Source organism: Leopardus geoffroyi, chromosome D3, assembly GCF_018350155.1.
Source record: "Leopardus geoffroyi isolate Oge1 chromosome D3, O.geoffroyi_Oge1_pat1.0, whole genome shotgun sequence".
NCBI classification, from domain to species: domain Eukaryota; kingdom Metazoa; phylum Chordata; class Mammalia; order Carnivora; family Felidae; genus Leopardus; species Leopardus geoffroyi.
This window is the reverse complement of record NC_059339.1, coordinates 46,666,708-46,694,476: the sequence shown is the minus strand read 5'-3', so window position 1 is coordinate 46,694,476 and position 27,769 is coordinate 46,666,708. Positions and strand designations below refer to the sequence as shown.

At 37.4% G+C, this 27,769-nt stretch overlaps 1 protein-coding gene and 1 long non-coding RNA gene across 4 annotated transcripts in view; one reads left to right on the top strand and one right to left on the bottom strand.

Moving 5' to 3' along the window:
- Positions 1-27,769, top strand: part of OSBPL1A (oxysterol binding protein like 1A) — a 246,851-nt gene that overhangs the window by 59,765 nt on the left and 159,317 nt on the right. For all 3 annotated transcript variants that reach the window (XR_006707209.1, XM_045456885.1, XM_045456886.1), the window contains exons 7-11: positions 610-754; positions 18,225-18,286; positions 18,389-18,433; positions 19,695-19,768; positions 19,890-19,953. Coding sequence is in view for 2 of the 3 variants with exons in the window: in XM_045456885.1 (XP_045312841.1) it covers positions 610-754; positions 18,225-18,286; positions 18,389-18,433; positions 19,695-19,768; positions 19,890-19,953 (390 nt within the window). In the remaining variant the exon portion in view is untranslated. The remainder of the gene's footprint in view (positions 1-609; positions 755-18,224; positions 18,287-18,388; positions 18,434-19,694; positions 19,769-19,889; positions 19,954-27,769) is intronic.
- On the bottom strand, positions 12,822-14,572 carry LOC123587292. The gene is made up of 2 exons (XR_006707212.1): positions 13,998-14,572; positions 12,822-13,064 (listed from the first exon to the last, which is right to left on the bottom strand). It is a non-coding gene; the product is annotated as an uncharacterized LOC123587292 (long non-coding RNA).

Here is a 27,769-nt window from a genome sequence, read left to right as displayed (position 1 = left end):
CATGGAACTAAATTTGTTCTAAATTGAAGAATGAAGCATTGCCATTTGCTTTAAAGTTATTTCAGCCTTTTCATTTGAAAAGACCTCTTTGGTTTCCAAGTAAAGTACCTAAAACATTTTTTAATCTTTGTGAAATGGAGACTGTATAAAGAAGTTTTTAAAATAGTTGGGAACAACAAATTCAGTAGAACTTTAACACATTTAACCTTTATGGTTTTAACTCTTCTGAATGACTGTCTGTGGTAGACTGGTGTATATTTTTGCTGTCACAAGTATGAATCACAAAATGGGTATAAGTGAGCCAATCTTAGTGAAATCTTAATGTCCAGGAGTGGGTGGGGTGGCACTGGTGTAGTGTGTGGTGTCTGTTGTCAGGGGAATGTGGGACCCAAGATTTCATGGCACCTTGAGGACGAGCATGGCAAGTGACATAGATTTGCTGGTTTTAGGGAACAAGAAGCCACTGACTGTCTAGCATCCTAGAGCTCTGGTGTTCACCTGGTTCTATAGTTGGAGGGTCCACTTGAACATCAGTTACACCTTCCTGTGCTTTAAGGGAGAAAATCCATCTTTGATATATAATTCTGCTTTGCATTTTTCATTTGTTAGCTCAACAGGCCCAATCCTCCTGATGTTAATTGTTCGGATCAGTTAGGAAATACACCCTTGCACTGTGCAGCTTACCGGGCTCATAAGCAATGTGCCTTAAAGCTTCTAAAAAGTGGAGCAGACCCAAATTTGAAGAACAAAAATGGTAAGCATGTTGGTAAAAGCCATTGTTGGTCATTTTGGAACTATAAAAATAAGTTAATGCCATATAAAATTGTTTTGTGTTAGGATCCAGCCTTTGTTAAACTATATGGCCCCTACTTAATTTTGAAGTCCAGGCATTCACACAAAAGAAAAAAACTTACTAATTTCCTTCCTAGTTAAGAGTTAACTGTATAATAATACGTATTCCTTAGGAGGAAGTTGTGATTAAGATAGAGTTACTCCCTCGAGGAAAGAGAGTACAGTTGATTCGTGTTATTTAACTCCTGGGGGAAAAAGAGTTGGGTTCTTGAGAGGTTCTGGTCACAACATTTTTATACTGATTAATACATACCCTTGTTTATGTGTGTATTTCTATTTAAAAACACCTTTAATATATATTGTTAAACCATTAACAGAGCTTACTGCCAACAGCACTGTCATTCATGCCTCAATAGAGCTTGTCTGCTACACATATATTCTCCATAAAGCATATCACAGCCCTCTTGCACTTAGGAACAACACTATATAATAATTCAGTACTATGTTTGGCAGCCAGTTTCAATAGTGAAGTCACCAACAAAAAGCAAACAAAATGTGAAAATGCGGCCCTGGATAGACTATGATGTGGACATTTGTTTACCTATGAGAGCTGAAACAGGCAGAGCATCACCTTTTTCTAACTCAGCTGGGAATATGCGCCTGAGAAGACTCAAATTTTTCACCACTTTTGATGTGCCTGTGAATGACTGAGAAATTGCGATAAGTATTGATTTTGAGGTTACAGATAAATTTTAGCAATAGGCAAATCTGCAAATATCAAATGTACAGGTAATGAGTGTTGACTCTATGCATAACAATATCAGAGATGGGATCAGATAACCCCAAGAGAAGCTACAAAAGGTGTCTCGGGTATTCAAAGGGGGAACATCGCATTAGGGCCATTATCACTATTTAGGATGCTTCCCTCTGCCTACCATCAACCTGGATTGGGACTTGACTTGTTAGTAGTCCACCAGGACCCTGTGCTCACCTCCATTGTTTCCTAAATCACACTCCATGGTAGTTGTTGATTTATATAGCTGTATCTCATGAGACTGAATTCCTAAAGGCGGGGCTGATATTCTCCTGTCTAGTTTTCCTAGGACCTAGAGTAATGTGTAGCACACACCTTCTACATGTTGTGTGTTTGTTGAAGATTTGAGTAGTTAGAGATGGCTTCATGAAGGAATAGATATTTCATACAGACTCTGAAGTCCTACTAGGATTTTTAATTCCTCTAAATACTTGTATCTCTAACAAAAGGTCCCACTGTATTTTTTTTTCTTTTTAAATATAAACAGAATATCATTAAATTTTGGAAAGGACATTCTAAGCAGAGAGATTATGAGCAAAGGCATTAAGATAAAAAATTCAAGTAAAGTTTTAGGTGACATCCTCAGTTTGGCATATCCATACACATGAAGGGGGCAGTACCAGATAATCCTATAAATGCAGATTAGGCTTGCATAGTGGAAAACCTTAATATGGCAGACTATTTTACCCCTTAATTTGGAAGTTCAGGGGATCATGATAAATAGGTGAGCAGTGGAGAGAGGAGGTGCTTTAATTGGGGCCTGAATTTTTATTGACATCAGTGGGAGTAGAAAGGAAAAAGAAAATAAATGATTGAATTTTCTGCTCTCTTCCCTTCTTTTGGCCCATATGCTGTAGACCGGAACTATCCAATAGATGGATAATGAGAGCCACATATATAATTTTAAGTTTTCTAGTAGCCACATTTAAAAAGTAAAAAGAAACTGATGAAATTAATTTTAATAATGTATTTTATTTAAAGCAATTTATTCAACATATGTCAACATGTAATCAATGAAAATACTGAGATTTTACATCCCCTTTTTGATAGTAAGTCTTTGAAATCTGGCATGTGTTTTACACTTAACATCTCAGTTTGAACCAGCCACGTTTCAAGTACTGAATAACCACATGTGATTAGTGTCTATTGTATTGGATATAAAAGCTCTAGACATAACAAAGTGTTGAGTCTCTGGTTAACCATGCTGTCCCCAACCTGCTTATGCTTTTTTCTCTGCTGGAAATGTCCTTTTCCTACTTGTCCATGTGGTAAGCCCTAGTCTCACTCTAAGAGTTAGGTCAAACTGTTTTCGCCAGAGAGGCTTTCCCTGTATCTCTAGGATAGGTAGAAATTCTTCCTGGAATAAGAGAAACCAGGGAATAGTTAAGGGGGAGCATTCAGGAGCTGGGAGGGAAATACAAGTTCCATGGAGCCGACGGAAGACATAAAATGCGGAGTGAAGGGGTGGGGTGTATTCATTGTCATGTGCAACTTAGATTGAAGAAGATATAAACACTGAGGCAAGGCTGTGGAATTCAGTGACTCAGTGCCCAGGGGTCCTTTCTGAAAGGGTGGTTTCCGCTGGTAGTTGAGCAACAGCTAGATGCGTGGTTAAGGATGGAGTTAGGAATGAGGAAGCTGAGGCAGCACTGCTTCTCTGCAGTATTTAAGAACAGAAGGAATGGTTCTGTGGCCAAGAGGAAGATGTTTTAGGCAGAGAGATTTAAGCATGTTTGTAAAGTTAAGGAGGACTAAGGCAATAGAAAAGGAGCTTGAAGATTTAATTGTGACAGAAAATGTAATTTTTTCAAAAAAGCAATGCTTTGGTAACAGCAAAAAAGGGAACATATTTGATAAAGGATGCTTGGTTTTTTATGGGAGCAATTACCAACACAACTGTGGACCTAAAAGAAGACCTAAAAATGAAGAGACCGGCCATGTTTGGGGGAAGGGGAACTCAACATCAAAAAGCTAACAGTTCTCTCCAAGTTAATTCAGAGCAATCCCAGCCAGAACCTTCAAAGGGTTTTCATAGGTCTTGACTAGCCAACTCTCATTTATATAGAAAAGTCCAGTGTAGTGAATTTTAAAGTGGAAGAGAAGCAGGGGGAGTTGTCCTGCTGGATAAAAAGACTAATGAACCTATGGGATGTAAAACATTTATTCAACAAAGTGTTTATATGCTAGCTACTATTCCAGGGGCTAGGGATCTAGAGCGGTGAAGAAAAAAATCCCTGCTTTCATGGAGCTTATGTTCTAATAGGAGAGGGCCAATAAAAAAAAATAAATATGTCAGATGAGATTGGTGCTGGGGGGCAGGGGGGAGGCAAGGAAGGAGAATTGAGAGTGTGTTGGGTGTATAGATCATTGCTGCTTTGTGAAAGATGGCAGGAGAATCTGTTAGAATGGTAATTACGACTCTTAAGGAACAAGCAGTGTCAGTATCTGGGCAGTGAGGATGGTCCCAAGCAGAGGAGGCAGAGAGTGTATATGATGTGTGTCATGAAAAGCCAACCAGTATGTCCAGAGTAGAGTGAGGAGGAGGGCAGCTGGAGGAGGTTAAAGAGGCAGAGAGACATGGATGAAGAAAGGCTTTGTGGGTTATTGTAAGAATTGTGGCTCTTACTCTGTGTGAGATGGGAAGGTATAGGAGGGTTTAGGATGCAGCAGTGATATGGTCAGATGTAGGTCCTGAAAAGTGATCGCTGATTGTTGTGAAAATAGATCCTAGGAGGGAATCAGTTAGGCTATTCAGGTGAGAGGAAATTGGCTTGGATCAGGATAATGGCAGTAAAAATGGTTGTTAATGGTTAGATTTTTTTAAACATAATTTGAAGGCAGAGTGGTCAGGATTTTCTGATGGCTTAGATACATGAGGTGTGAGAGACCGGAATTGAGGGTGACTCTACAGTGTTTGAGTCGAGGACCTGAAAAATGGAATTTCCAGTTACTACGAAGGATGAGACTGCAGGGAAGGGTAGGCTAGCAATGGCTAAGAATTAGGAGTTTGGTTTTTAAGGTATAAAAAATTTGAAATCCTATTCTACAATTCAAGTGAGACAGTCGGGTATAGAAGTTTGTGTTTAGAAGAGAGGTCTGGGTGGAGATAAATTTGGGAATTTTCAGGATGTAAAATTATTTAAAATAATAGAATGGATAGGATCACTGAGTGAAGTATTGGTTCAGGGTAGATGAAGGTGAACAGACCAGATAGTTTGGAAGTTAAAACATGTACATATGAGAACTTGACAGATGACAAAGGTGGTGTGATAAGTGGATGAGGAAAGAACTGAGTAAACAATCCTGGGGCAAATAGCGAGCCACATAGTAATACGTCATTTTAGACACCTGTTGCATATTGGATACTAAATTCCAGCTGGTTTAAACCTAAAAGTGCAATATAAACTTTAAAGCATCAGGAGAGGTTTCTGTTTTTGGCCATAATACAGTTACAGGGACTAGATTTACCTTCCCCTCTCTGTTCCTAATAACACTGTATTGGAAGTCTTAGCTAATGCAATAAAGCAAAAAAATAAATAGAAAGAAAGAAAAAGTATTCAGACTGAAAAAGAAGAAACAGAACTCTTTATAGGTAATCTGATCATTCACATAAAAATTTTTAAGAAATCTCAAGGGAATATACCTCCACATAATAAAGGCCTTATATGGAAAACCCATAGCTAACATCTCAATGGTGAAAAACTGAGCACTTTTCTTCTAAGGTCAGGAACAAGACAAGGATGTCCATTCTGACCACTTTTATTCAACATAGTACTGGAAGTTCTAGCCACAAGACAAGAAGAAAAGACATCCAGATTGGTAAGGAAGAAGTAAAACTTTCACTATTTGCAGATGACATGACAGAATATATATAAACTCTAAACACTCCATTGGAAAACTACCTAAACTGACAAATGATTCAGTAAAGGTGCAGGATACCAAATGAATACACATAAATCTATCACATTTGTATAATGAAGTAGCAGAGAAATTAAAATAATCCCCTTTACGATTGCACCAAAAAGAATAAAATGTCTAGGAATAAGCTTAACCAAGGAGGTGAAAGACCTATACTTAGAGTAAAACACTGATTAAAAAAAATTGAAGATGATACAAACAAATGGAAAGATATTCCATGCTCCTGGATTAGGGCTTGAAATATTTAAATATATTAATTACCTGAAGCAATCTACAGATTTAATGTAATCCCTGTCAAAATACCAACCTTTCCCACAGAACTAGAATAATCCTATGGAGCCACAAAAAATCCTAAAAAGCCAAAGCAATCTGGAGAAAGAAGAAAAACTCTGGAGGTAACACAATTCCAGATTTCAAGATATACTACAAAACTATCATAAAGCAGCATGATACTGGCACAAAAACAGACACATAGAGGAACAGAATAGAGAGCGCAGAAATAAACCCATACTCACATGGTTATCTATGACAGGGGAGGCACAAAATGGGGAAAAGGTTGTCTTTTCAATAAATGGTGTTGGGAAAACTGGACAGCTACATGGAAAAGAATGAAACTGGACCACTTTCTAATACCATACACAAAAATAAAATGGGTTAAAGACCTAAATGTGAGCTCTGAAACCACAAAATTCCTAGAATACATAGGCAGTACTTTCTTTGACATTGACCTTCACAACATTTTTCTGAAGATGTCTCCTCAGGCAAGGGAGCTTGTGATGAGCACCAGGTGTTGTATGGAAGTGTTAAGTTAGTGTAACACCTGAAACTAGTAACACTGTAGGTTAACCGGAATTTAAATAAAAATGTAAAAAAAAAGTCTCGACGTTGATAAGATGTGTCTTCACCAAATGGATCTAGCAGTTTAGTGCAATACGAGTCCAAAACTCAGGCTTTTTCGTAGAAATTGACAAATTGATTATAAATTTTATTTGGAAATTGGAAGGACCTAGTGTACCCAAAACAACTTGAAAAAGAACAGAATTAGAGGTCCTCGGCTACTTTGTTGTCAGGGTTTTCCAAGAGAAAAACAGTTAGTTACATATAAACTTATATATGATTTTGGAGGCAGAGATCTGCCACGATATGCTGTCTGCAAACTGGCAAACCAAGAAAGCTGGTGGTGATATTCAGTCTGAAGCCTGAGACCAGAGAGGCTACTGGAGCAAGTCTTTGAATCCAAAAGCCAGAGAATCAGGACCTCCAATGTCAGAAGGCAGAAAGAGAAGGAGTCTCAGCTCAAGAAATGACAGAATTCATCCTTCCTTTGCCTTTTTGTTCTATTTAGGCCCTCAGTAGATTGGATGATGCCCACACACATTGGTGAGGCAGATCTTCTTTACTAGTCCACTGGTTCAGAAGCTAATCTCATCCAGAAACCCCCTCGCAGGCACACTTAGAAATATTTTACCAGCTATCTGGGCATTTTTTAGCCTGTTTAAGTTGACCCATAAAATGAACCATCATATAACCTAATTTCAGGACCGTGTGAAAACAGATCGATCGATCAATCAATTGATCTATGGAACAGGAGGGACTCCAGACAGCAACCTACAAATACAGAGAATTGATTTGCCTTAAGTGTCAAGGCCCTCAGTGGGGAAAGGATAAATTTTTAACATGATATTAGAAGAGTTCGATAACAATCTCCAAAATCACAGAAAATAATATAAGAGTTAAGATTTATTTCCTTCTAGATTTTTATGGTTTTGAGTTAACTTGGGTTTTGCAAAGATTTCTTAAGTATGTAACAAGTATGGATATAGAATACAGATAAGTTGGACATTATCAAAGTCATAAAATTTGGCTCCTCAAAAGGCGTTGTTAGGAAAATGAAAATGCAAGCTATTGTATGGGAGAAAATATTGGGAAAACACATATAACAACAGACTTGTTTCTGGAGTATATACAGAACCTTTATAACTCAATGGGAGGATAATTCAAGTTTAAAAAGGTTCAGACACTCCAAAGATCTGTGAATGGCGGAAAAGTATCTGACTAAAGGCTTCACGTAGAGGTATAAACCTAAATTAAAATGCATTCCCATGAAAAAACATTCACATAACTACAAGGGGATATGTACTGTGATGTTTATTTCATTCTCCTTAAAATAGTGAAAAAGTGGAGATAAGCCCTATGCACTTAAATAAACTGATTTGACTTAATACTTGTAGCAATCCTAAAATAGAAAAAATAGGAGCTACATGTGTCAAGTGAATAAAGGAAAACAGTGTTAAAGGAAGTTGCAGAATGATACAGTGTACCCTTATTTTAACATTAATACCATATTTAACATTTAAAAGTACTTTATGAATACATTGCTATATAATGAAAGTAGAAAGATATGCATGAGAACGATAATACCCATTGAATAATGATGAAAAAAAATAAAGCTGGAAAAAGAATTATAATTCCCTTTTATTTTTAAAAAAAAATTTTTAATGTTTTTATTTATTTTTGAGAGAGAGAGCATGAGCAGGGGAGAGGCAGAGAAAGAGAGGGAGACACAGAATCTGAAGCAGGCTCCAGGCTCTGAGCTGTCAGCACAGAGCCTGACGTGGGGCTCAAACTCATGGAGTGTGAGATCATGACCTGAGCCGAAGTCGGACGCTCAACCGACTGAGCCACCCAGGCGCCCCTATAATTCCCTTTTAAAGTTAGTAGCCATTAGCGATTTAACATTGAAGCCTAATTTTTGTTAACTTTTATTTAAATTCTAGTTAACATAGTGTAATATTAGTTTCGGGTATACAATTTAGTGATTCAACACCTATAACACCCAGTGCTCATCACAAGTGCCCACTTTAATCCCTACCCCCTCACCTATCCCCCCCCTCTGGTAACCATCGGTTTGTTCTTTATAGTTAAGAGTCTGTTTTCTGGTTTGCCTCTCTCTCTCTCTCTGTCTCTCTGTCTCTCTCTCTCTCTCTCTCTCTCTCTTCCCCTTTGCGTGTTTGTTTTGTTTCTTAAGTTCCACATTATGAGTGAAATCATATGGTATTTGTCTTTCTCTGATTTATTTTGCTGAGCATAATATTCTCTAGCTCCATCTATGTTGTCGCAAATGGAAAGGTTTCATTCTTTTTTATGGCTGAGTAATATCCCATTGCGTGTGTATGTGTATACACACACATACCATGTCTGCTTAATCCGTTCATCAATCAAGGGATACTTGGCTGTTTCCATAATTTGGCTAGTGTAGATAATGCTGCTATAAACATTGGGGTGCATGTATCCTTTTGAATTAGTATTTTATTCTTTGAGTAAATAGCTACTAGTGCAATTGCTAGATCATAGGGTAGTTCTATTTTTAACTTCTTGAGCAACTCCATACAGTTTTTTCCAGTGTGGCTGTACCAGTTTGCATTCCCACTAGCAGTGAAAGAGGGTTCCCCCTTTCTCCACATCCTCGCCAATGCCTGTTTCTTGTGTTGTTGATGTTAGCCATTCTGACAAGTGTAAGGTGATATCTCATGTTAGTTTTGATTTTCATTTCCCTGATGATGAGTGATGTTGAGCATCTTTTCATGTGTCTGTTGGCCATCTGGATGTCTTTTTTGGAGATATGTCTGTTCACATCTTCTGACCATTTTTAAATTGGATTACTTGTTTTTTGGCTGCTTATATATTTACTAAACCTTTGTCAGGTATGTCGTTTGCAGATATCTTTTCCTATTCTGTAGATTGTCTTTTGGGTTTTTTTTTTTTTTTAATGTTTATTTATTTTGAGAGGGACAGGGAGAGGGAGGGAGAGCAAGCATGCAAACAGGGGAGGGGCAGAGAAAGAATCCGAAGCAGGCCCCATGCTGCCAGCGCAGAGACCATTGTGAAGCTCAAACTCATGAACCGTGAGATCATGACCCGAGACAAAATCAAGAGTTGGATGCTTAACCAACTGCATCACCCAAGTGCCCTGCCTTTTAGTTTTGTTGATTATTTCCTTTGCTGTTCAGAAGCCTCTTACTTTGATGAAGTCCCAATAGCTTATTTTTGCTTCTGTCTCCCTTGTCTCAGGAGACCTATCTAGAAAGGAATTGCTATGGCCAATGTCAAATAAGTTACTGCCTGTGTTCTAGAGTTTTTACGGTTTCAGGTCCTTAGGTCTTTAATCCATTTTGAGTTTATTTCCCAACACCATTTGTTGAAGAGACATTCTTTTTCCCATTGTATATCCTTTCCTCCTTTGTCAAAGATTAATTAACCATATAATTGTGGCTTTGTTTCTGGGTTTTCTGTTCTGTTCTCTTGATCTGTGTGTCTGTTGTTTTGTGCAATACTCTACAGTTTTGATCACTACAGCATTGTAACTTGAAGTCCAGAATTGTGATGCTTCCAGCCTTTTCATTTTCAAGGTCACTTTGGCCATATGAGGTCTTTTGTGGTTCCATCAGATTTTAGGATTACTTGGTCTAGCTTTGTGAAAAATGCTGTTGATATTTTGATAAGGATTGTGTTAAATATATAGATTGCTTTGGGTAGTATAGACATTTTAATGATATTTGTTTTTCCAATCCATGAGCATGGAATATTTTCTGGTTTCTTGGTGTCTTCTTCAGTTTCTTTCATCAGCATTTTGTAGTTTTTAGAGTACAGGTCTTTCACCTCTTTAGTTAGGTTTATTGCTAGGTATTTACTGCTTTTGGTGAAATTGTAAATGGGATTGATTGCTTAATTTCTTTCTGCTGCTTCATTATTGGTGTATAGAAGTGTATCAAATTTCTGTACATTTATTTTGTATCCTGTGACTTTACTGAATTTGTGTATCAGTTCTGATAGTTTTTTGGTAGAGTCTTTAAGGTTTTCTATGTATAGTATCATGTCATCTGCAAATAGTGAAAGTTTTACTTCTTCCTTCCTGATTTGGATGCCTCTTATTTCCTTTTGTTGTCTAAATACTGTGACTGGGACTTTCTGGACTATGTGAATAAAAGTGATGAGAGTGGATAGATATCCTTGTCTTGTTCCTGACCTTAGCGGGAAACCTCTCAGTTTTTCCCCATTTAGGATGATGTGAGCTGTGGGTTTTCATATACAGCCTTTCTTATGTTGAGGTATGTTCCCTCTAAACCTACTTTGTTGAAGGTTTTTATCATGAATGGATGCTGTACTTTGTCAAATGCTCTTTTTGCGTCTATTGAGAGGATCATATGGTTCTTTACATGTATTATTAATGTGATTTGTCATGTTGATTGATTTGTGAATATTGAACCACGCTTGCATCCTGGGAGTAAATCTCACTTGATGGTGAATGATTTTTTAAAATTATTTTTTTAATGTTTATTTTTGAGAGAGAGACAGAGACAGAGTGCGAGCAGGAGAGGGGCAGAGAGAGAGGGAGACACAGAATTGGAAGCAGGCTCCAGGCTCTGAGTTGTCAGAATAGAGCCTAGCGCGGGGCTTGAACTCACAACTGTGAGTTCATGACCTGAGTTGGAGTCAGACACTTAACCAACTGAGCCACCCAGGTGCCCCATGAATGATTTTTTTTAAAAGTATTATTGGATTTGCTTTGCGAGTATTTTACTGAGCATTTTTGCATCTATGTCTATTAGGGATATTGGCTCATAGTTCTCTTTTAGTGGTATCTTTATCTGGTTGTGGTATCAGGGTAATGCTGGCCTTGTAGAATGAATTTGGAAATTTTCCTTCCTTTTCTACTTTTTGGAATAGTTTGAGAAGAATAAATAGTAACTCCTCTTTAAGGGTTTGATAGAATTTGCCTGTGAGGCTGTCTGGTCCTGGACTTTTGTTTCTTGGGAGGTTTTTGATTACTGATTGAATTTCTTTGCTGGTAATCAGTCTGTTCAAGTTTTCTGTATCTTACTGTTTCAGTTTTGGTAATTTATATATTTTTAGGCATTTATCCATTTCTTCTAGGTTGTTCCATTTGTTGGCCTATAGTTCTTCAGAATATTCTGTTGTAACTGTATTTCTGTGTATTTCTCCTCTTTCATTTGTGTTTATTTGGGTCCTTTCTCTTTTTGATAAGTCTGGCTAGATGTTTATCTATTAATTTCTTTTCAGAGAACTGGCTCTGATTTCATTCATTTTTTTCTTTTTTTTTTTTTAATTTCTTTTCTTTTTCTTTTTTTTTTTTTTTTTTTAATTCCTAGGGGTGCCTGTGTGGTTCAGTCAGTTGAGCGTCCAACTTTGGTTCAGGTCATGATCTTGCGTTTGTGGGTTCAAGCCCCACTTCAGGCTTTGTGATGACAGCTCAGAGCCCAGAGCCTGCTTTGGATTCTGTGTCTCCCTCTCTCTGTCCCTCCTCTGCTCACACACTCTGTCTCTCAAAAAATAAAACATTAAAAATTTTTTAAAAATCTCTCATTTATTTCAGCTCTAATCTGTATTATTTCCTTCCTTCTGCTGACTTTGGCTTAATTTGTTCTTTTTCTCCTTTAGGTGTAAGGTTAGGTTGTCTATTTGAGGTAGGCCTGTATTGTTATATACTTCCCTCTTAGGACCGCTTTTGCTTCATCCCCAAGGTTTTGGACCATTGTGTTCTCATTTTCATTTTTTTCCAAGTATTTTTAAATTGCTTTGATTTCCTGTTTTACCCATTCATTGTTTAGTAGCATGTTGTTTAACCTCCATGTATTTTTGGTCTTTTCAGGCTTTTTCTGAAAGATCAGCTTTTAAAAGTAATGGACGGTAGGTACAGATATATGGAAAGGACTTCCCTAATAGGCTCTATGAACTACAGAGCAATGGGAACAACTACAGTACAGAATTTAAATTTTATCTGCTAATTATTAGTTACAAACCAAAGTTATTTTCCTAGCTGGGAATTAAGCAGAATAATTCTAAAAAAGTGCTAAAAGAATAAGAAAAAAACAAAAATTGATATTAACGGTACCATTCCTACTGTCTCTACCAACTTCCCAAAGATTGAATAGTTTTTCTATGTGGTGGTTTATAATGATTCTTCCTTCAAAATTTAGATTCAAAAAGCATTCCAATGTAACTAGAATTAACAGTCCCATGCAAATATCAGTCTAAACTGAGGAAATATCCCTGTAAACATGAAAAATATAATTGTTGGTGTTTAAATATACTTTTATCCTGTTGTTTTATTAGTAACCAAGTGTTAAAGTGTCCTTGATAAAAGTCAAGATGGAGACTTCTGAAAAAGCATTTAAGTCATAAGGGTGATATTGTCTGCATTATAGAAAGTTTTAAAAATAGGAAAAACATAAATGACTAAAATACAACCTCTGTTTCTTTGGCATATTATATAACTTTCTAATTTATTTTCAGTACCTACATTAGAACAGTTTTTTTTAACTGCAAAACTAATGTTTGTTTATGTTCGAAATGAGGAAGATGAAGGCACCAACAAAGTGTAATCACCTACGACCCAAAAATCCACAAAGATTTACCTTTTAGCTGTTATTCTCTGGTAGACTAGGCTTTTTTTTTTTTTTTTTTTTTTTAAGTTTAAAATAGTGGCACCTGGGTGGCTCAGTTGGTTTAGCATCAAGCTCTTGATTTTGGCTCAGGTCCTAATCTCAGGTCTCATGGGATTGAGCCCTACATCTGGACTCTGCGCTGACAATTCAGAGCCTTCTTGGGATTCTTTGTCTCTCTTTCTGTCCTTCCCCCACTCAAACATGCTCACTCTCAAAGATTTAAAAAAATAAAAATAAAGTTTAATACCAACTCAAGAGTGTAAATAAAAGAAAGTTCATACATTATTAATATCAGTGTAAATACAGAAGTGTCTCATGGTATTGAAAAGCAGGCATCAGAAGGGATGGAATCAGGAACCGGGAAGCTGTTAGGAACCAAGAAGATTGCCACTCATTGTGTGTGTATCCTTCTCATTGCTTGGTCTCATTTCTGCCTCTTAGCAGATCCATTTTCCAGCATGCATGCTAGAAGATGGCAGCGCTGAACTCTGTTCGGTAGACAAGGATCTCCTAAGCTCAGCTTTAAATTCCAGTGAGACATAATTTGATGGCACCCGCTGTGTTAGACATCTGCCTCTGATACAGTCAGCTGGAACTCTGGGGGCGGGGCATTATGGTACAAACATGGCTGCTAGGGCCTTCCCCTTGGGGTGTGGAAGGGGCAGTGCTCAGACAGCTTACCACCCAAAACTCCACAATATGGATGATTATCTATCTATATTTTCTAAGACTAAATTTTCCCAGTTTTTTTTTTAAGATGTTTTCCATTTTTATTCAAATTTATTGATCCTCTTCTTTGGTTTCTTTGAACACTTCTAGCCTTAGAGATTTAGTAAATAGTTGAGTCTGTTTTCTGCTAGCTTATCTGTAATCACATTCATTCATTAAGCAAAAATGCTGAGCCTCTACTCTGTGCCAAGAACTATTTGTAGATGTTGGAGATCCAACAGTGAACAACACCTGATAGTTTCCACACCTTGGGAGCTTATATCCTAGTGGGAGGAGACAGATAAGGTGTAAATACACATATAATGTCAGGCAGTGAGGTGCCGAAAAATAGGATGAAGGGGATAGAGAGTGATGGCATGGGGTAGGGGGCTGTTGTTTTGGAAAGGGTGTAAGGGAAGAGCTCCCTGAGCACAGAGCTGCAGTGAGTCAGGAGCGAGCCCTGAGGAAATCTGGTAGAAGAGTATTGAAAACCAAAGGAAGCAACTGTAAAAGCTCTGGGATTGGAGAGGAGAGTGCTTTGCATATGTGAAGAAGAAAGCTTTCCGGGTGCCTAGAGCAGGGCAAGTTGGAGAGAGGGGAAAGGTCAGGAAAGTAGCCAGAGACCCAGCCCCATTTGTTGGTGTGCTTGCTGGGTTTTGAATAGGAGACGCCATGTGAGAGTGTTAGGATGTGAGGCTCTCAAATTGCTGACCGCTTACCTTTATTTATATCCTTCATCAAGCAATCTTCCCTTTCCGTTTTTTATACCTTTCTCCTACATTTTAAGAATTTGTTTGCTATTTTCTTTCATTGCTTCATCTGCCTCTTTTTTTTTACAAGTATCTCTTTTTCCAATAGTTTTTTTTTTTTTTTTAATGTTTATTTCTGCGAGAGTGCGAGCAGGAGGGAGCAGAGAGAGAGGGAGACAGAAAATCCCAAGCAGGCTCAGAGCTGCCAGCGCAGAGCCTGACATGAGGCTCAGACCCACGAACCATGAGATCATTACCTGAGCCAAAATCAAGAGTTGGATGATTAACCAACCTAGCTGCCCCACAAGTAACTCATTTTTAATGATTGTTTTTGTAATGTTTTAATATCTGGTAAGGTTTCCCTTTTCTTTTGAGGATTTTCTTTCACATTCGTATCTGTTTATTCTCCTAAATGGCATTCAAAATAATTTTTTTAGGTTCCTAGTAACAATACCATTGGTATGTTATTGAAATTACATTCTGTGTAAATTCCTTTGAGGAATGTTGACATTTAGTGTTTTCATTAAGGGACAAATGTATATCATGTACAAATGTAAATATTGGATCATTTCTGTTTTTTACTTTATTTTGTTGTGCTTGATAAGAGATTTTGAAGTGTCTGGTTATGATGCTTCTCCAGGTAGGGAGGCTATTTCATTCAGTTCAGAAAGCATTTTATTTGATTCTTACTGTCTGCCAGGCACTTTAGGCACTGAATCTAGAAATGAAGGCTTGGTGCTGGGATTTCACTTAGTTGGCAGGAGTTCAGAATTTATTTTTGGTGTTAGGGCAGAATTCCATGAAAGAAATCACATTGTTCTCCTCCTCTTCACCTAAAGGAATAATTTCTCAAAAGTGCCCTGTAGATAGAATAAAAATAACAGTTGGCAGACCTTTTTTAAGACCTCTTCCTATATGCTAGCTAGAAAACCTAAACTGGTTATTAATTTCTCAGTTAACACTTTAAAAAGTTTTTTTCCCCACTAAGGCAATAATATATAATCAGTCCAAGTTTTACGCATTAGTCCTATAAATCTACCTCTAGAAGCTGAAACCTGTGAATTTTTCTCCACATTTTCCGCTACTAACTCTGCAGTCCAAACCACCATTATCTTTCACCTGGACTATTGATATTGCTTTGTACATATTATCCCTACTTTTCTCTTGCCTATGTTCATAAGGCATTTTCCACACTGTAGCCATGGTGATCTTTAAAAACAATGTTTTTATTATGGAAATTATCAAGCCTTAAAAAATAGAATAATAGAATTAATTGATGTCTCCCTCCCTCCCCCTCTCTCCGTCTCCAGGAGTTCTCAATAATGGCCACTGTCCAGTTATGTTATTTTTGTGTATAAATATTTCAGTGTGAGCCAGCTAGGAGCCCATAATCAGAGTATGTGACACTTGGTCTCAGGGTTGTAAGTCTGAGCTCCACGTTGGGTATAAAGATTACTTAAAAATAAAATCTTAAAAAAATTTTTCAGTATATTTATAAAAGATAGGGGCTTCTTTAAAAAAAAAAAACCTGTAACCACATGATGGTTGCACAGCTCTGAATATACTGAAAACCACTGAATTGTACACTTGAAATGGGTGAATTATATGGTATGTAAATTATATCTCAACATAGTTGTTAAAAAAACATCAAGGAGCCAAAGTTTGCATTTCCCCAGTTACACTTTTAAATATTTTTTTAACACTTTGATAGAGTTTTAAACATAAGTTGGATAGTGTACTGTTTTTCTTAAAACCCTTCAGTGACTTTTCATCATATTTATAATAACCCATACCCCTTATACTGACTCAGAAAGGTCTGACCTACAAAGCCCTGGCGTAATACGCTTCTTTGCCTCTCTGACTTTCTACCTCTCTTGCCCACTAAATTGTTTCTACCTCAGGGCCTTTGCATTAGCTGTTCCATCTACTGGAATGCCTTTCCCTATATTTTCCCAAGCCTTGATCATTCCTTTCAATTTAAATACCTTTTCCTCACAAAGGCCTACCCTGATCAGTTGCCCAGTCTCCAGTCTAAAGTGGTATCCTAGTCATTCTCCATCACATCATTCATTTATAAAGTATCAGCATAGCATAGTTTGTTATCTGGCATGTAATTGTTGTTAATTTACTATTTCCCTTTTTCTGTGCCTTCCCTGCCCCCCTCCCATGTTTTCTGTCATGTTCACTGAGGAATCCCCAGTGCCTAAAATATTAATTGGTGCATAATAGACCCTTATTAGGAGAAATTCATACAAAAAACTGCCCAACACATGCCAGGTGTTTGGTACTTATGAAAAGGTTATTTGAGAGAATATATTATCTCACTGCATAAACAGAGTTCTGGTCAGGTATGTTACTTTGAAAGGGCCATTTTCTACTCCCAAGTTACAAGGTGACTGGTTTTTGGGTTTTTTTGTTTTTTGTTTTTTAAGCGACCTTCTTTCATACAGCATCCTGCTCACTTCAAAGCTCAATAAGTAGCTTTTAACAAATTCTGTTTTTGTTGTTTGGCAAAACATAGGGTGCTTGCATGAATAAGGTTGCAAAAGTTACAATAATGCCTTGGTGGTTTCATTCTCCATTATCACTTTTTCTTTTGTCCTCAACTGTGGACCATCACACTCTTTGCTTATAATCTCTCTCTGCTACCTGTTCTCTGGTGAAGCAGCTTAAGAGTGGCTGTGGTAGGCTGAATGACAGCCCCCTAAAGATACGATTAGTTAAGTATCTTGAGATAGATAATCCTGAATTATCATGGGGGGCTGTGTAATCACAGTTGTCCTTACAGGCAGGGGGAAGGAGAATCTGAACATTGAGAAAGAAAACGTAAAGATAGAATCAGAGGTTGGAGTGATGCCCTTTAAAGATAGGAGGACCACAGTTCGAGCCCTGTGTTGGGCTCTGTGCTGACAGCTCAGCCTTTGGATTCTGTGTAGTCCTCTCTTTTTGCCCCTTCCCTGCTCATGCTGTCTCTCTCAAAAATAAATAAATAAATAAATTCTTTTAATTAAGATGGGAGGACCACAAATCAAGGGATATAGGTGGCTTCTAGAAACCAGAAAAGGGGTGCCTGGGTGGCTCAGTTGGTTAAGTGACTTCAGCTCAGGTCATGATCTCGCGGTTTGAGTTGGAGCCCTGCATCAGTCTCTGTGCTGACAGCTCAGAGCCTAGAGCCTGCTTCAGATTCTTTGTCTCCCTCTCTCTTGTCCCTCCCCCCCCCCACACACACACACCTCTCTCTCTCTCTCTCTCTCTCTCTCTCTCTCTCTCTCTCTCTCTCTCAAAAATAAACAAACACAAAATTTAGAAACCAGAAAAGGGGCAAGGCAATGGATTCTCCCCTAGAGCCTCCAGAAGGAATGCAGTCCTGTCTACACCTTGATTTTGGCCTAGTGAGACTGATTTTGGATTTCTGATCTCCCAAACTATAAAAGAATTAATCTGTATTATTTGAAGCAGTTAAGTTTGTGGTACTTTGTTTTAGTAGCCATGAGAAACCAATTCAGTGATTTAAAGTATAAGAAGGCTTGAAGGATCACAGAACCTGTACAGAGTGTTCTGAGGTTAATCTTGCTGGCTTAGTAGTTAGCTACCAAAATGGAAGCCAGAAAGAGTTGAGATGGCAACTTCAGGTGGGTAATGTGGGGGTGGGGGGTGGGGGTGGGAAGAGACAGGTGGGGTTGTTGGAATAGTGAAAGAATATTCATGCTGTAATGGCAGTATCCATGTTATATACAATTAAACTCTTGATGGTTTGTTTCCTTGTATTTTACACAGATCAGAAACCCCTTGACCTTGCCCAGGGTGCTGAAATGAAACACATTCTTATTGGTAATAAGGTACGTAGTAATAGACTACATGCATATGATCATTTTTAGAAAAAGATTTTGAATTCCTGAAATACATAGATGGCATTTTTGATGAAAACATGTTTTCAATAGGTCATCTACAAAGCACTGAAACGATATGAAGGCCCTCTTTGGAAGGTAGGCTGAGATGATCTTATTTCTAGAACTGGAAAGAGTTCTCAGGTGCCCCATTTTTATTTAATAAAAAAATGTTTTTAATGTTTGAGAGAGAGAGTGGGGAGCCCATGCTTGCGTGGGGGTGGGGGCTGGAGAGAGATGTGGGGAGAGAGAATCCCAAGCAGGCTTCATGCTGTTAGCCCACAGCCCGACGAGGGGCTTCATTTCACAAATCGTAAGATCATGACCTGAGCTAAAATCAAGAGTAGGACCCTTAACCAACTGAGCCACCCAGGTGCCCCAAAAAGTATTTCAGAAGAAAAAATGATTTAAGCATTCTTGGATCTTGCAATGTAAACCATTGTGTGTGTGTGTGTGGGGGGGGGGGGTGGGTATTGGCTGTCGTTAGGGTTCCACTTGTTATAGCAATTGCTGCTCTTTTTATTGATGGTCTAAGAACACTTTTAAGTGACCAAGTTTATGCAGAACAGTGTTTAATCATAGAATTGCAGTGTTTTTGTTATGAATGTTGAAACAGGGAGGACTTAATAGGAATTTAATGTTTGAGTTGTCACAGAACACACATACAAAATCTTTCTGGTTCTAAAAATTTCTTTGCATTTTGGAGTTCATTTATTTTCTAGAATTAACTGTCGTAGAGCATGTGTTTTCTTTTGCATTTGCAAGCACTCCCTTTACGTATTTATGCACAAGTATGTTTATGTTGTATAAAATTAGAATTAATTCTTAGACTTTGTCTTTGAAGTCCACAATTGAAAATTGTCCTATAATTATCCTTGGACAATATTGTCAGAACTATAAACTGTGTTCATTATTGATCTTATCAGTATGCCATTTCTTTTCTTGTCCCCCTGTAGTGGTATGTTTTCATTACTGCACCTAGTTACCTTAGTTCATGTTTGATCATTTTTTTTTATAATGTTTATTTTTGAGAGAGAGAGAGAGAGAGACAGAGTGCAAGTGTGGGAGGAGGAGAGAGAGGGAGACACAGAATCTGAAGCAGGCTCTGGCTCTGAGCTCTCAGCACAGAGCCTGATGCAGAGCCTGAACCCATGAGCTGTGAGATCCTGACCTGAGCTGAAGTCGGACACTTAACCGACTGAGCCGACCCAGGTGCCCCCATGTTTGATTATTTTTTAATATTCATCAGTACTATCTACATGAAAGACTACAATAGAATTATCATAACTTAATTTTTATCAGTCAGGTATTTGAATCTGGATCTATCAGCTTGGAAAATCCTTGCCATTTTTTCCCTTAGAGTTCAAGATTTTTTGGCTGGAGATTATTCTGGGTGGTATTAGAACATGGAGTCCTTTCGTGGTATAGGAAACAGTAAGTATTATGATCCTGATACTTAGTAAGTTTATTCTCTAAATTTTGAAAGATTAGAAGTTTTCACTTATCTCTTTAATATTTATTTATATTTCTAATAATTGTAATATTTATTTTGAAGGCCTGATGCAGTCCATAATATTTATCGCCAGGGATGCAAACACTTAACTCAAGCAGTATGCACGGTAGGATGACACATGCATCTTTTGCCCACACCATGAAGTCAGTGTTGCAAGTGTTATTTTTATAAAGCTGCCTTGTCAAATATTGGGGTAGGGGGGACTTGTGTGTATTTTTATTTGAGAACAAGTAAAATTGTGGAATCTCTTTAAAAAAAAATAATGAACCCTTGTTTATTTCACATATTGTGGGATGAGATAGCAGTGGTCTGAAAACATAAAGAGCCTGTCATGTTTTTTGTGTGTGTATGTGTGTATATTCACACACATATATGCATGTGCGTGTACATGTATATGTGTACTTATACATGGGCAAATCGAGATAATGGAAGTTTTTCTGGTGTTAAAATTTAAGCCTGTGTCAAAATTGGGATTCTTAGGTCCTCTGTGTTCACTGTTATACTTTACCAACCAGGAGAAAAAGTGAGTTTCTCCTCTTAGGTATTAGTCTAAGACTGGAGCCTAGACATGCTTTCTTCTTTCCTACTTGAAATCCTTGAGGGTTGTCAATATGTTGTGGCAATCACTTGTCACATTCCCCAGCAGTACAGCCTGATTACACAGCCAGAGGACAGTAATTGTCCTCACAACCTTCCTCCCTTCACATTAGACCAGAGGGCCAGGGAACCTCTCTCTAATCTGGTGTGTGTAATCTTTTTGTTTTTTCTTTCAGTGCAATCCTGGCCATTGTCTTCTGTTCCCCCTATAGACTCATCTGCTTACTACCAAGCTTTTTCCTTAGTTGAGCCTTTTATCTCACAAATAAGTGCTCCCCCTGCCCTTTTAAAATTTCTTGCTCTTTAACTTCTGTGGAATCCATTAGCTCTTGCTGTGTTATGCCTCTCCTTGTTGTATAACTTTTGTTTCTTCTGTAAATGTCTGCTTAAAGCTTATCTTTATGAGGCCCATATCAACACAAGCTAATGAGCATTCACTGTGTGACTGCTATAAAGCAGACTCTGTTTGCTTTGTAGTTTTTTTTCTTAAGTTTATTTGAGAGGGAGGGAGAGAGGAAGTATGCACACACATGAGCGGGAAAGGGGCAGAGAGAGAGGGAGAGAGAGAATCCCAAGCAGGCTTCACACTGTCAGCACGGAGCCTGGTGCAGGGCTCCAGCTCAAGAACTGTGAGGTCATGACCTGAACCAAAATCAAGAGTCAGATGCTTGACCAACTGAGCTACCTAGGCACCCTACTTTATAGTTTCTTAAGGTAGAAGCTTAGAGTATTGATTTGAGATCTTTTTTCTAATATAAGTGTTTGCAACTATCAGTTTCTTAATTTTTTTTCAGTGTGCAGTTCAGGGCCATTAAATACATCTGTATTATATTGCAGCCATCAGCACCATCTATCTCCAGAACTCTTTATCTTCCCATACTAAAACTCTGTACCCATTAATCACTTATTCCTTTCCTTTCTATTCCCAGCCCCTGCCAGCCACCATTCTACTTTCTGTCTCTCTGAATTTGACCTTGCCAGGTACCTCAGCTAAGTTAAGTAGAATCAGACAATATTTGTCCTTTTGTGACTGGCTTATTTCACTTAGCATAATGTCCTCAAGATTCATTCATGTTACAGTATGTGTCAGAATTTTTTTCCTTTTTGAAAATTTTTAATTATAGTAAAAAAAGCACATAACAAAATATACTATTTTAACCACTTTTAAGTGTGCATTAGCTTGAACCGTAGTCACTTTGTTGTGCAACAGATCTCTAGAATTTTTTCATCTTGCAAAACTGCAGCTATACCCATTAAGCAACTGCCTATTTCCTCTACCCCTAGCCCCTGGCAACCACTCTTGTACTTTTTGTCTCTATGAGTGTGACCACTTTAGATACCTCTAAGTGGAATCTTAGAGTATTTGCCTTATGTCATTTCATCTGATATCCCCAAGATTCATCCATGCTGTAGCATGTGCCCGGAATTTTTTTGAAGGCTGAATAATGTTCCCTTTTATGTATATGCCACATTTCTTTATGCGTTTATTCCTCAGTTTACATTTGGATTGCTTTCACCTCTTGGCTTTTGTGAATAATGCTGCAATGAACACGGATATGCAAATATCTCTTCAAGATACTGCTTTCAGTTCTTTTGGATAATAATAGTGGAACTAATAGTGGAATTGTTCAATGATGTGGTAGTTCTATTTTTGATTTTTTGAGGGATTTTCATGCTGTTTTCCAAAGCAGCTGCCCCGTTGTATATTCACACCAGCAGTAATGGGGGGGGGGGAGGGCTCCAATTTCACTTTTTCCACATCTTCACCAGCACTTATTTTCCTTTTTTTTTTTTTTTTTTAATACGGGCCATCCTAATGAGTGTGAGGTGGTATCTAATTGCAGTTTGATTTGCATTTCTCTGATGACTAGTGATGTTGAGCATCTTTTCATGTGCTTAGTGGGCATTGGTTATTGTCTTTGGAGAAATGTCTAAGTCCTTGGCTCATTTTTTAATTGGGCTGTTTGGTTTTTTTGTTGGTGTTGAGTTGTAAGGGTTCTTGGCATATTCTAGGTATTAACCCCTTACCAGTATATGATTGTAGATATTTTCTCCCATTCTATGGATTGCCTTTACACTCTCTTGATAATGTCCTTTGATGCATAGAAGTTTTTAATTTTGATATAGTCAAATTTATTTTTTTTTCTTTTTGTCACTTGTGCTTGTGGGTATCATGTTCAAGGAATCATTGCCAAGTCCAGTGCCATGAAGCTTTACTCCTATGTTTTCTTAAGAGTTTTATAGTTTTAGCTCTGATGTTTAGGGATAGTTTTCTCCTGAGGCCTTTCCCCTTGATTGCAGCCAGCTGCCTGACAATCCTGCCATGGCTTTTTCTTTGTGTGCAGGTCTCCCTGGTTTCTCTTCCTCTTATTAAGGAATCCAGTCTTACTGAATTAGGGCCCCACTCTTGTGACCTCATTTAATCTTTTTTTTTTTTTTATTAAAAAGAATTTTTTTTTAATGTTTATTCCTTTTTTGAGAGACAGAGCATGAGTGGGAAAGGGGCAGAGAGAGGGAAGCAGGCTCCAGGTTCCGAGCTGTCAGCGCAGAGCCCCACATGGGGCTCGAACTCATGAACAGCGAGATCATGACCTGAGCTGAAGTAGGACGCTCAACCAACTGAGCCACTCAGGCGCCCCTGACCTCATTTAATCTTAATTTCCTCTTTAAAAGCCGTATCTACAAATATAATCATATTGAGGGTGGGATCTTCATATGAATTTGGGGAGGACACAGTTCAGTCCATGACAATCAGTGTGGTTACTCCAGCTTTCGAATACCATTTGCATGGTAGATCTTTTTCCATCTTTTTATTTTCAGCTTATCTATGTGTTTGAAATTTACTTATAGAGAACATAGAGTTGTATCGGGTATTTTTATCCAATTTGACAAACTCTGCCTTGTGATAGGAATGTTTAATGAAGGATAGACACCTGGCTGGCTCAGTTGGTTGAGCATATGACTTTTTTTTTTTTTTTAAGTTACTTATTGAGAGAGGGGGAGAGAGCACGAGGGAGCATGAGTGAGGGAGAGGCAGAGAGAGAGAGAGGGAGAGAGAGAGAGAGAGAGAGAGAGAATGAATCCCAAGCAGGCTCCATACTGCCAGCACAGATCCCGACTCGGGGCTCAATCCCACAACCATGAGATCATGACCTGAGCCGAAACCAAGAGTTCAATGCTTAACCGACTGAGCCACCCAGGCACCCTGAGTGTATGACTCTTGATCCTCGGGGTTGTAAGTTCAAGCCCCACATTAGGTGTAGGGATTACTTAATAAAATCTTTAAAAAAAAATGTTTAATTTATACTTAATGTTGTGAACATGGTTGGATTTCTGCTGCCATTTTGTCGTTCTTTGTTCTTCCTCTTCTACATAAGGGAGATACTTCTCTTGTATCATTTCCTTTTGTTTATATTTTACTGTATTTTAAAGTTATTTCTTAGTGGTTGCTCTAGCTATTATAGTATACATCTTAATCTATCACAATTCATACTTTATTTCATAAAATCTGAGAACTTTAATATAGTTGCACTTCCTACCCCCTTCCTTTGTGTTGTTATATATATCATGACTCTGTATGTTTAAAAACTCAACAATATAGTGTTGCATCTATTGCTTTATACAATTTTATGTCTGTTTCTTTGTTTTAAAATATTTTTATTGCACTATAATTCACATTGTATAGGTTCACCTACTTAAAATGGTTCAGTAATGTTTTGTATGGTCATAGACTTGTGCATCCATAACAGTCGGGTTTAGAACATTTCCCTAATTCCACAAAAAAAACACTTCCATTAGTAATCCTATCTGAGTGCCTGTCAGTACCACCTCCTCCGAGTTCCCTAGGTAGCCATTAATACCTGTCTCTATAAATTTGCCTATTCTAGTGATTTCATATAAATGGGATCATAGAATATGTGGTCTTTTGTTTCTGGATTCTTTTGCTTAGTGTAATGTTTTCAAGGTTCATCCATATTATAGCATGTATCATTACTGCAGTCCTTTTGTGGCCAAATAATATTCCATTGTATGGATAGACCATATTTATCCATCAATTAAGGAACATCTGGGTTGTTTTCACTTTTTGGGTCTTAAGAATAATGGTGCTGTGAGCATTAGTGTATCAGTTTTTGTGGGGATTTATGTTAATCTCTTGTGTTTTTTAAAAGAGAGGAGAAAAAATATATTTATAGAGTCTTACCCTAACTCATATTTTTATCACTTCTAGTTGTGTTTATTTTTTTCAGTGGATGTATGGGTTATTTTTAGAAGTCATTTCCTTGCTGCACTGTAGCTCCATTCCTTCCTTTATCCTCTGTGCTATTAGTGTCATATACATTAGTATGTTACAAGCCCAACCATACAATTTTACAATTGTGTAAATTGCTTTAAATTATGTGAGAAAAGAGAAACTAAATACTCTATTTTAGAATTACCTATGCAATTTCACCAGGTTTTTTTTTTTTCTTTTTTCTTCTTTGGTGTCTCTTTCTTTCAGCCTAAGTAACTTTTTTGTTTTTATTCTTTTTTGTTAGGTATACCTAATGAATTGTCTGGTTTTTTTTGCCTTCATTTTAGAACAGTAGTTACACAAGACAGAGAAATTTTCTTTCAGCACTTTGAATATGTCATCCCCTTACCTCTGTCCTCCATTGGTTTTTGTTTTAATTTTTTTTCAATGTTTATTTTTGAGAGACAAAGACAGAGCATGAGCAGGGGAGGGGCAGAGAGAGAAAGAAAGAGACACAGAATCTGAAGCAGGCTCTCCAGGCTTTGAGCTGTCAGCACAGAGCCCGATGTGGAGCTCAAACTAACGAACCATGAGAGATCATGACCTGAGTCGAAATCGGATGCTTAACTGACTGAGCCACCCAGATGCCCCAGGTTTTTTTTTTTTATGTTTATTTATTTATTTTTGTGAGAGAGAGAGAGACATAGAGTGCAGGCGGGGGAGGGGAAGAGAGAGAGGGAAGGAGAGAATCTGAAGCATGCTCTCCAGGCTCTGAGCTGTCAGCACAGAGCCCAGTGTGGGGCTCAAATCCATGAACCGAACCCGTAAGATCATGACCTGAGCTAAAGTTGGATGCTTAACCATCCAGGTGTCCCTGTCCTCCATTGTTTTTGATGCAAAGTCAGCTGTTAATTTTACTGTGCTTCCCCCTGTATTTGATGAGTCTCTTCTCTGAGTACTTGAGTATTTTCTGGTTTGAGCTGTTGACAGTTTGACTAAGATGTGTCTGAGGATAGATCTCTCTGGATTTATCCTACTGGAGTTTATTGAGTTTCTTGAATGTATAATGTTTTCATTGAATTTGGGAAATTTTCAACCATTATTTTTTCAAATACTTTTTTCAGCTTTTTTCTCTCCTTCTGTGACTCTAATAGTCTATTGGTACGTGTGATAATGCCCTACAGTGATTTTTTTTTTTTTTTTTTTTTTTTGGTCCCCCTTACATCTCAGATTATCTGTTGAGGGAATTTTTCATTTCAGTTCTTGTGATTTTCAATTCCAGAATTTCCATTTGGTTCTTTTCCATAACTTGCATCTTTTTATTGATATTTTCTATTTGACGAGTTATTGTCATTATACTTTCTTTTAATTCTTTAAATACAATTCAGTTTTTGAACATTTTTCTGAGAGCTTTTTAAGTATCTGGCTCATTGCCAGTTTGTTGCTTGGCCCAATATATTTAGACCTCATGTACTGTGATGTTGGCTTTTCCTGATTGTTTGCCACCAAGATTGCTGTTGTTTTTGACAAATCCCTAGGCTTGGGATTTTCAAGGCCCTCTAAGTAAAGTCAGCCCCAGTGTTTAAAGCTTGCCCCATCATGGTTCAGTTTTACCATAGAGTTAGGAGCAAGGGGGAATGGAGCATATTCAGGCTAAAACTCCATCACCATTCACTGTTCTTACTGAGAGATTCAGTAGATTTTTCTTGAATAAATGCTTTTCAGTAAGTTGTAGGTCTTTAATCAGTTTTCAGTATTGGGGAATGGTCGTTTTGATTGGGATTGCTACAGATTTTCTTGGAGAGGACTATTAAGCAATATCAAGACCTCCAAGCTATGAACATTGCATCTGTTCTCTGTTGAAATCTGATTTGGTTTCCTTTTACAATGTTTTATAATTGTTTATTAAATTTATTCTTTAGTGTTTATTGAAGCTATTATGATAGACTTCAAATTTTCATTTTCTATTTTTTGCTATTATATATAAATTTGTTTTAATAGTTTTGGTAGCTTTTTTGCACATTCCTCAGGGTCTCCTACATGCACAGTCGTGTCATCTGCAAATAAGGATGGTTACATTTCTTTACAATCTGTATGCCCTTTCTTATCCTTTATTGTACTGGATAGGACCTCTGTTACAATTTTAAATAGAATTGGTGAGAGCCAGCATTCTTGTTTATTGTATTAGGTACAAAGCTTTGGGCCTTTCATTATGGAGTTATTAGCTGTAAATTTCATAGATGCCCTTAATCTGCTTTAGGAAGTTATTTTCATTTCCTAGTTTGCTGAGAGCCCTTATCATGAGAATCTGTTGAATTTTATTAAATGCTTTTCATATTTAATAAACCAGTCTTCTATTGCTGGGATAAATTTCAGTTGGTCATGATATATAATCATTTTCATAAATTATTTGCTAATATTTTGTTAAAGATTTTTGCTTCTGTGTTCCTGGTAGATTTTGATTTATATTTTCTTGTGCTATTTTTGTGTGGTGTTGGAATCAGAAATACAGGTCTAATATGAGAAATAATAGGTCTCATATACTGAATTAGAAAATATTCCTTTTCAGTTTTTTGGAAGAATTTTTGTAGGATTAGGTTTATTTCTTTCCTAGATGCTGATACAATTCATGGGCTAGAAGGGGTTTTTTTGGTTGTATTTTTGTTCGTTTTTGTTTTTTAATGGGAAGGATTGTAATTTCAGATTTCTTCAGTTTCTAAAGGGCTGTTTCAAATTTTCCATTTCTTCTTGGGTTGGTATTTGTAATTTCTGCCTTTAAAAAAATGTGTTTATTTTCTTAGGTTATCAAACTTATTGTTAGTGATATTCCCTTATTGTGTTTTTAATGTTTGTATGATAGGTAGTGTTGTGCCCTCTTTTGTTTTTTTATATTAGTAATTTATGTCTTTTTTTTCCTCCCTGGATTAATTTGGCTAGCAGTTTATCAATTTTATTGATTTTTTTCAGAGAACTAGTCCTTGATTTTCTTGAATTTTCCCATTGTTCTTCTGTTTTCTATTGCTTTTTGTTATTCTTTTTAAAAGTTTTCTCTGTGCTTTGGGTTTAATTTGCTTTTTTAAATAGTTTCTCAAGG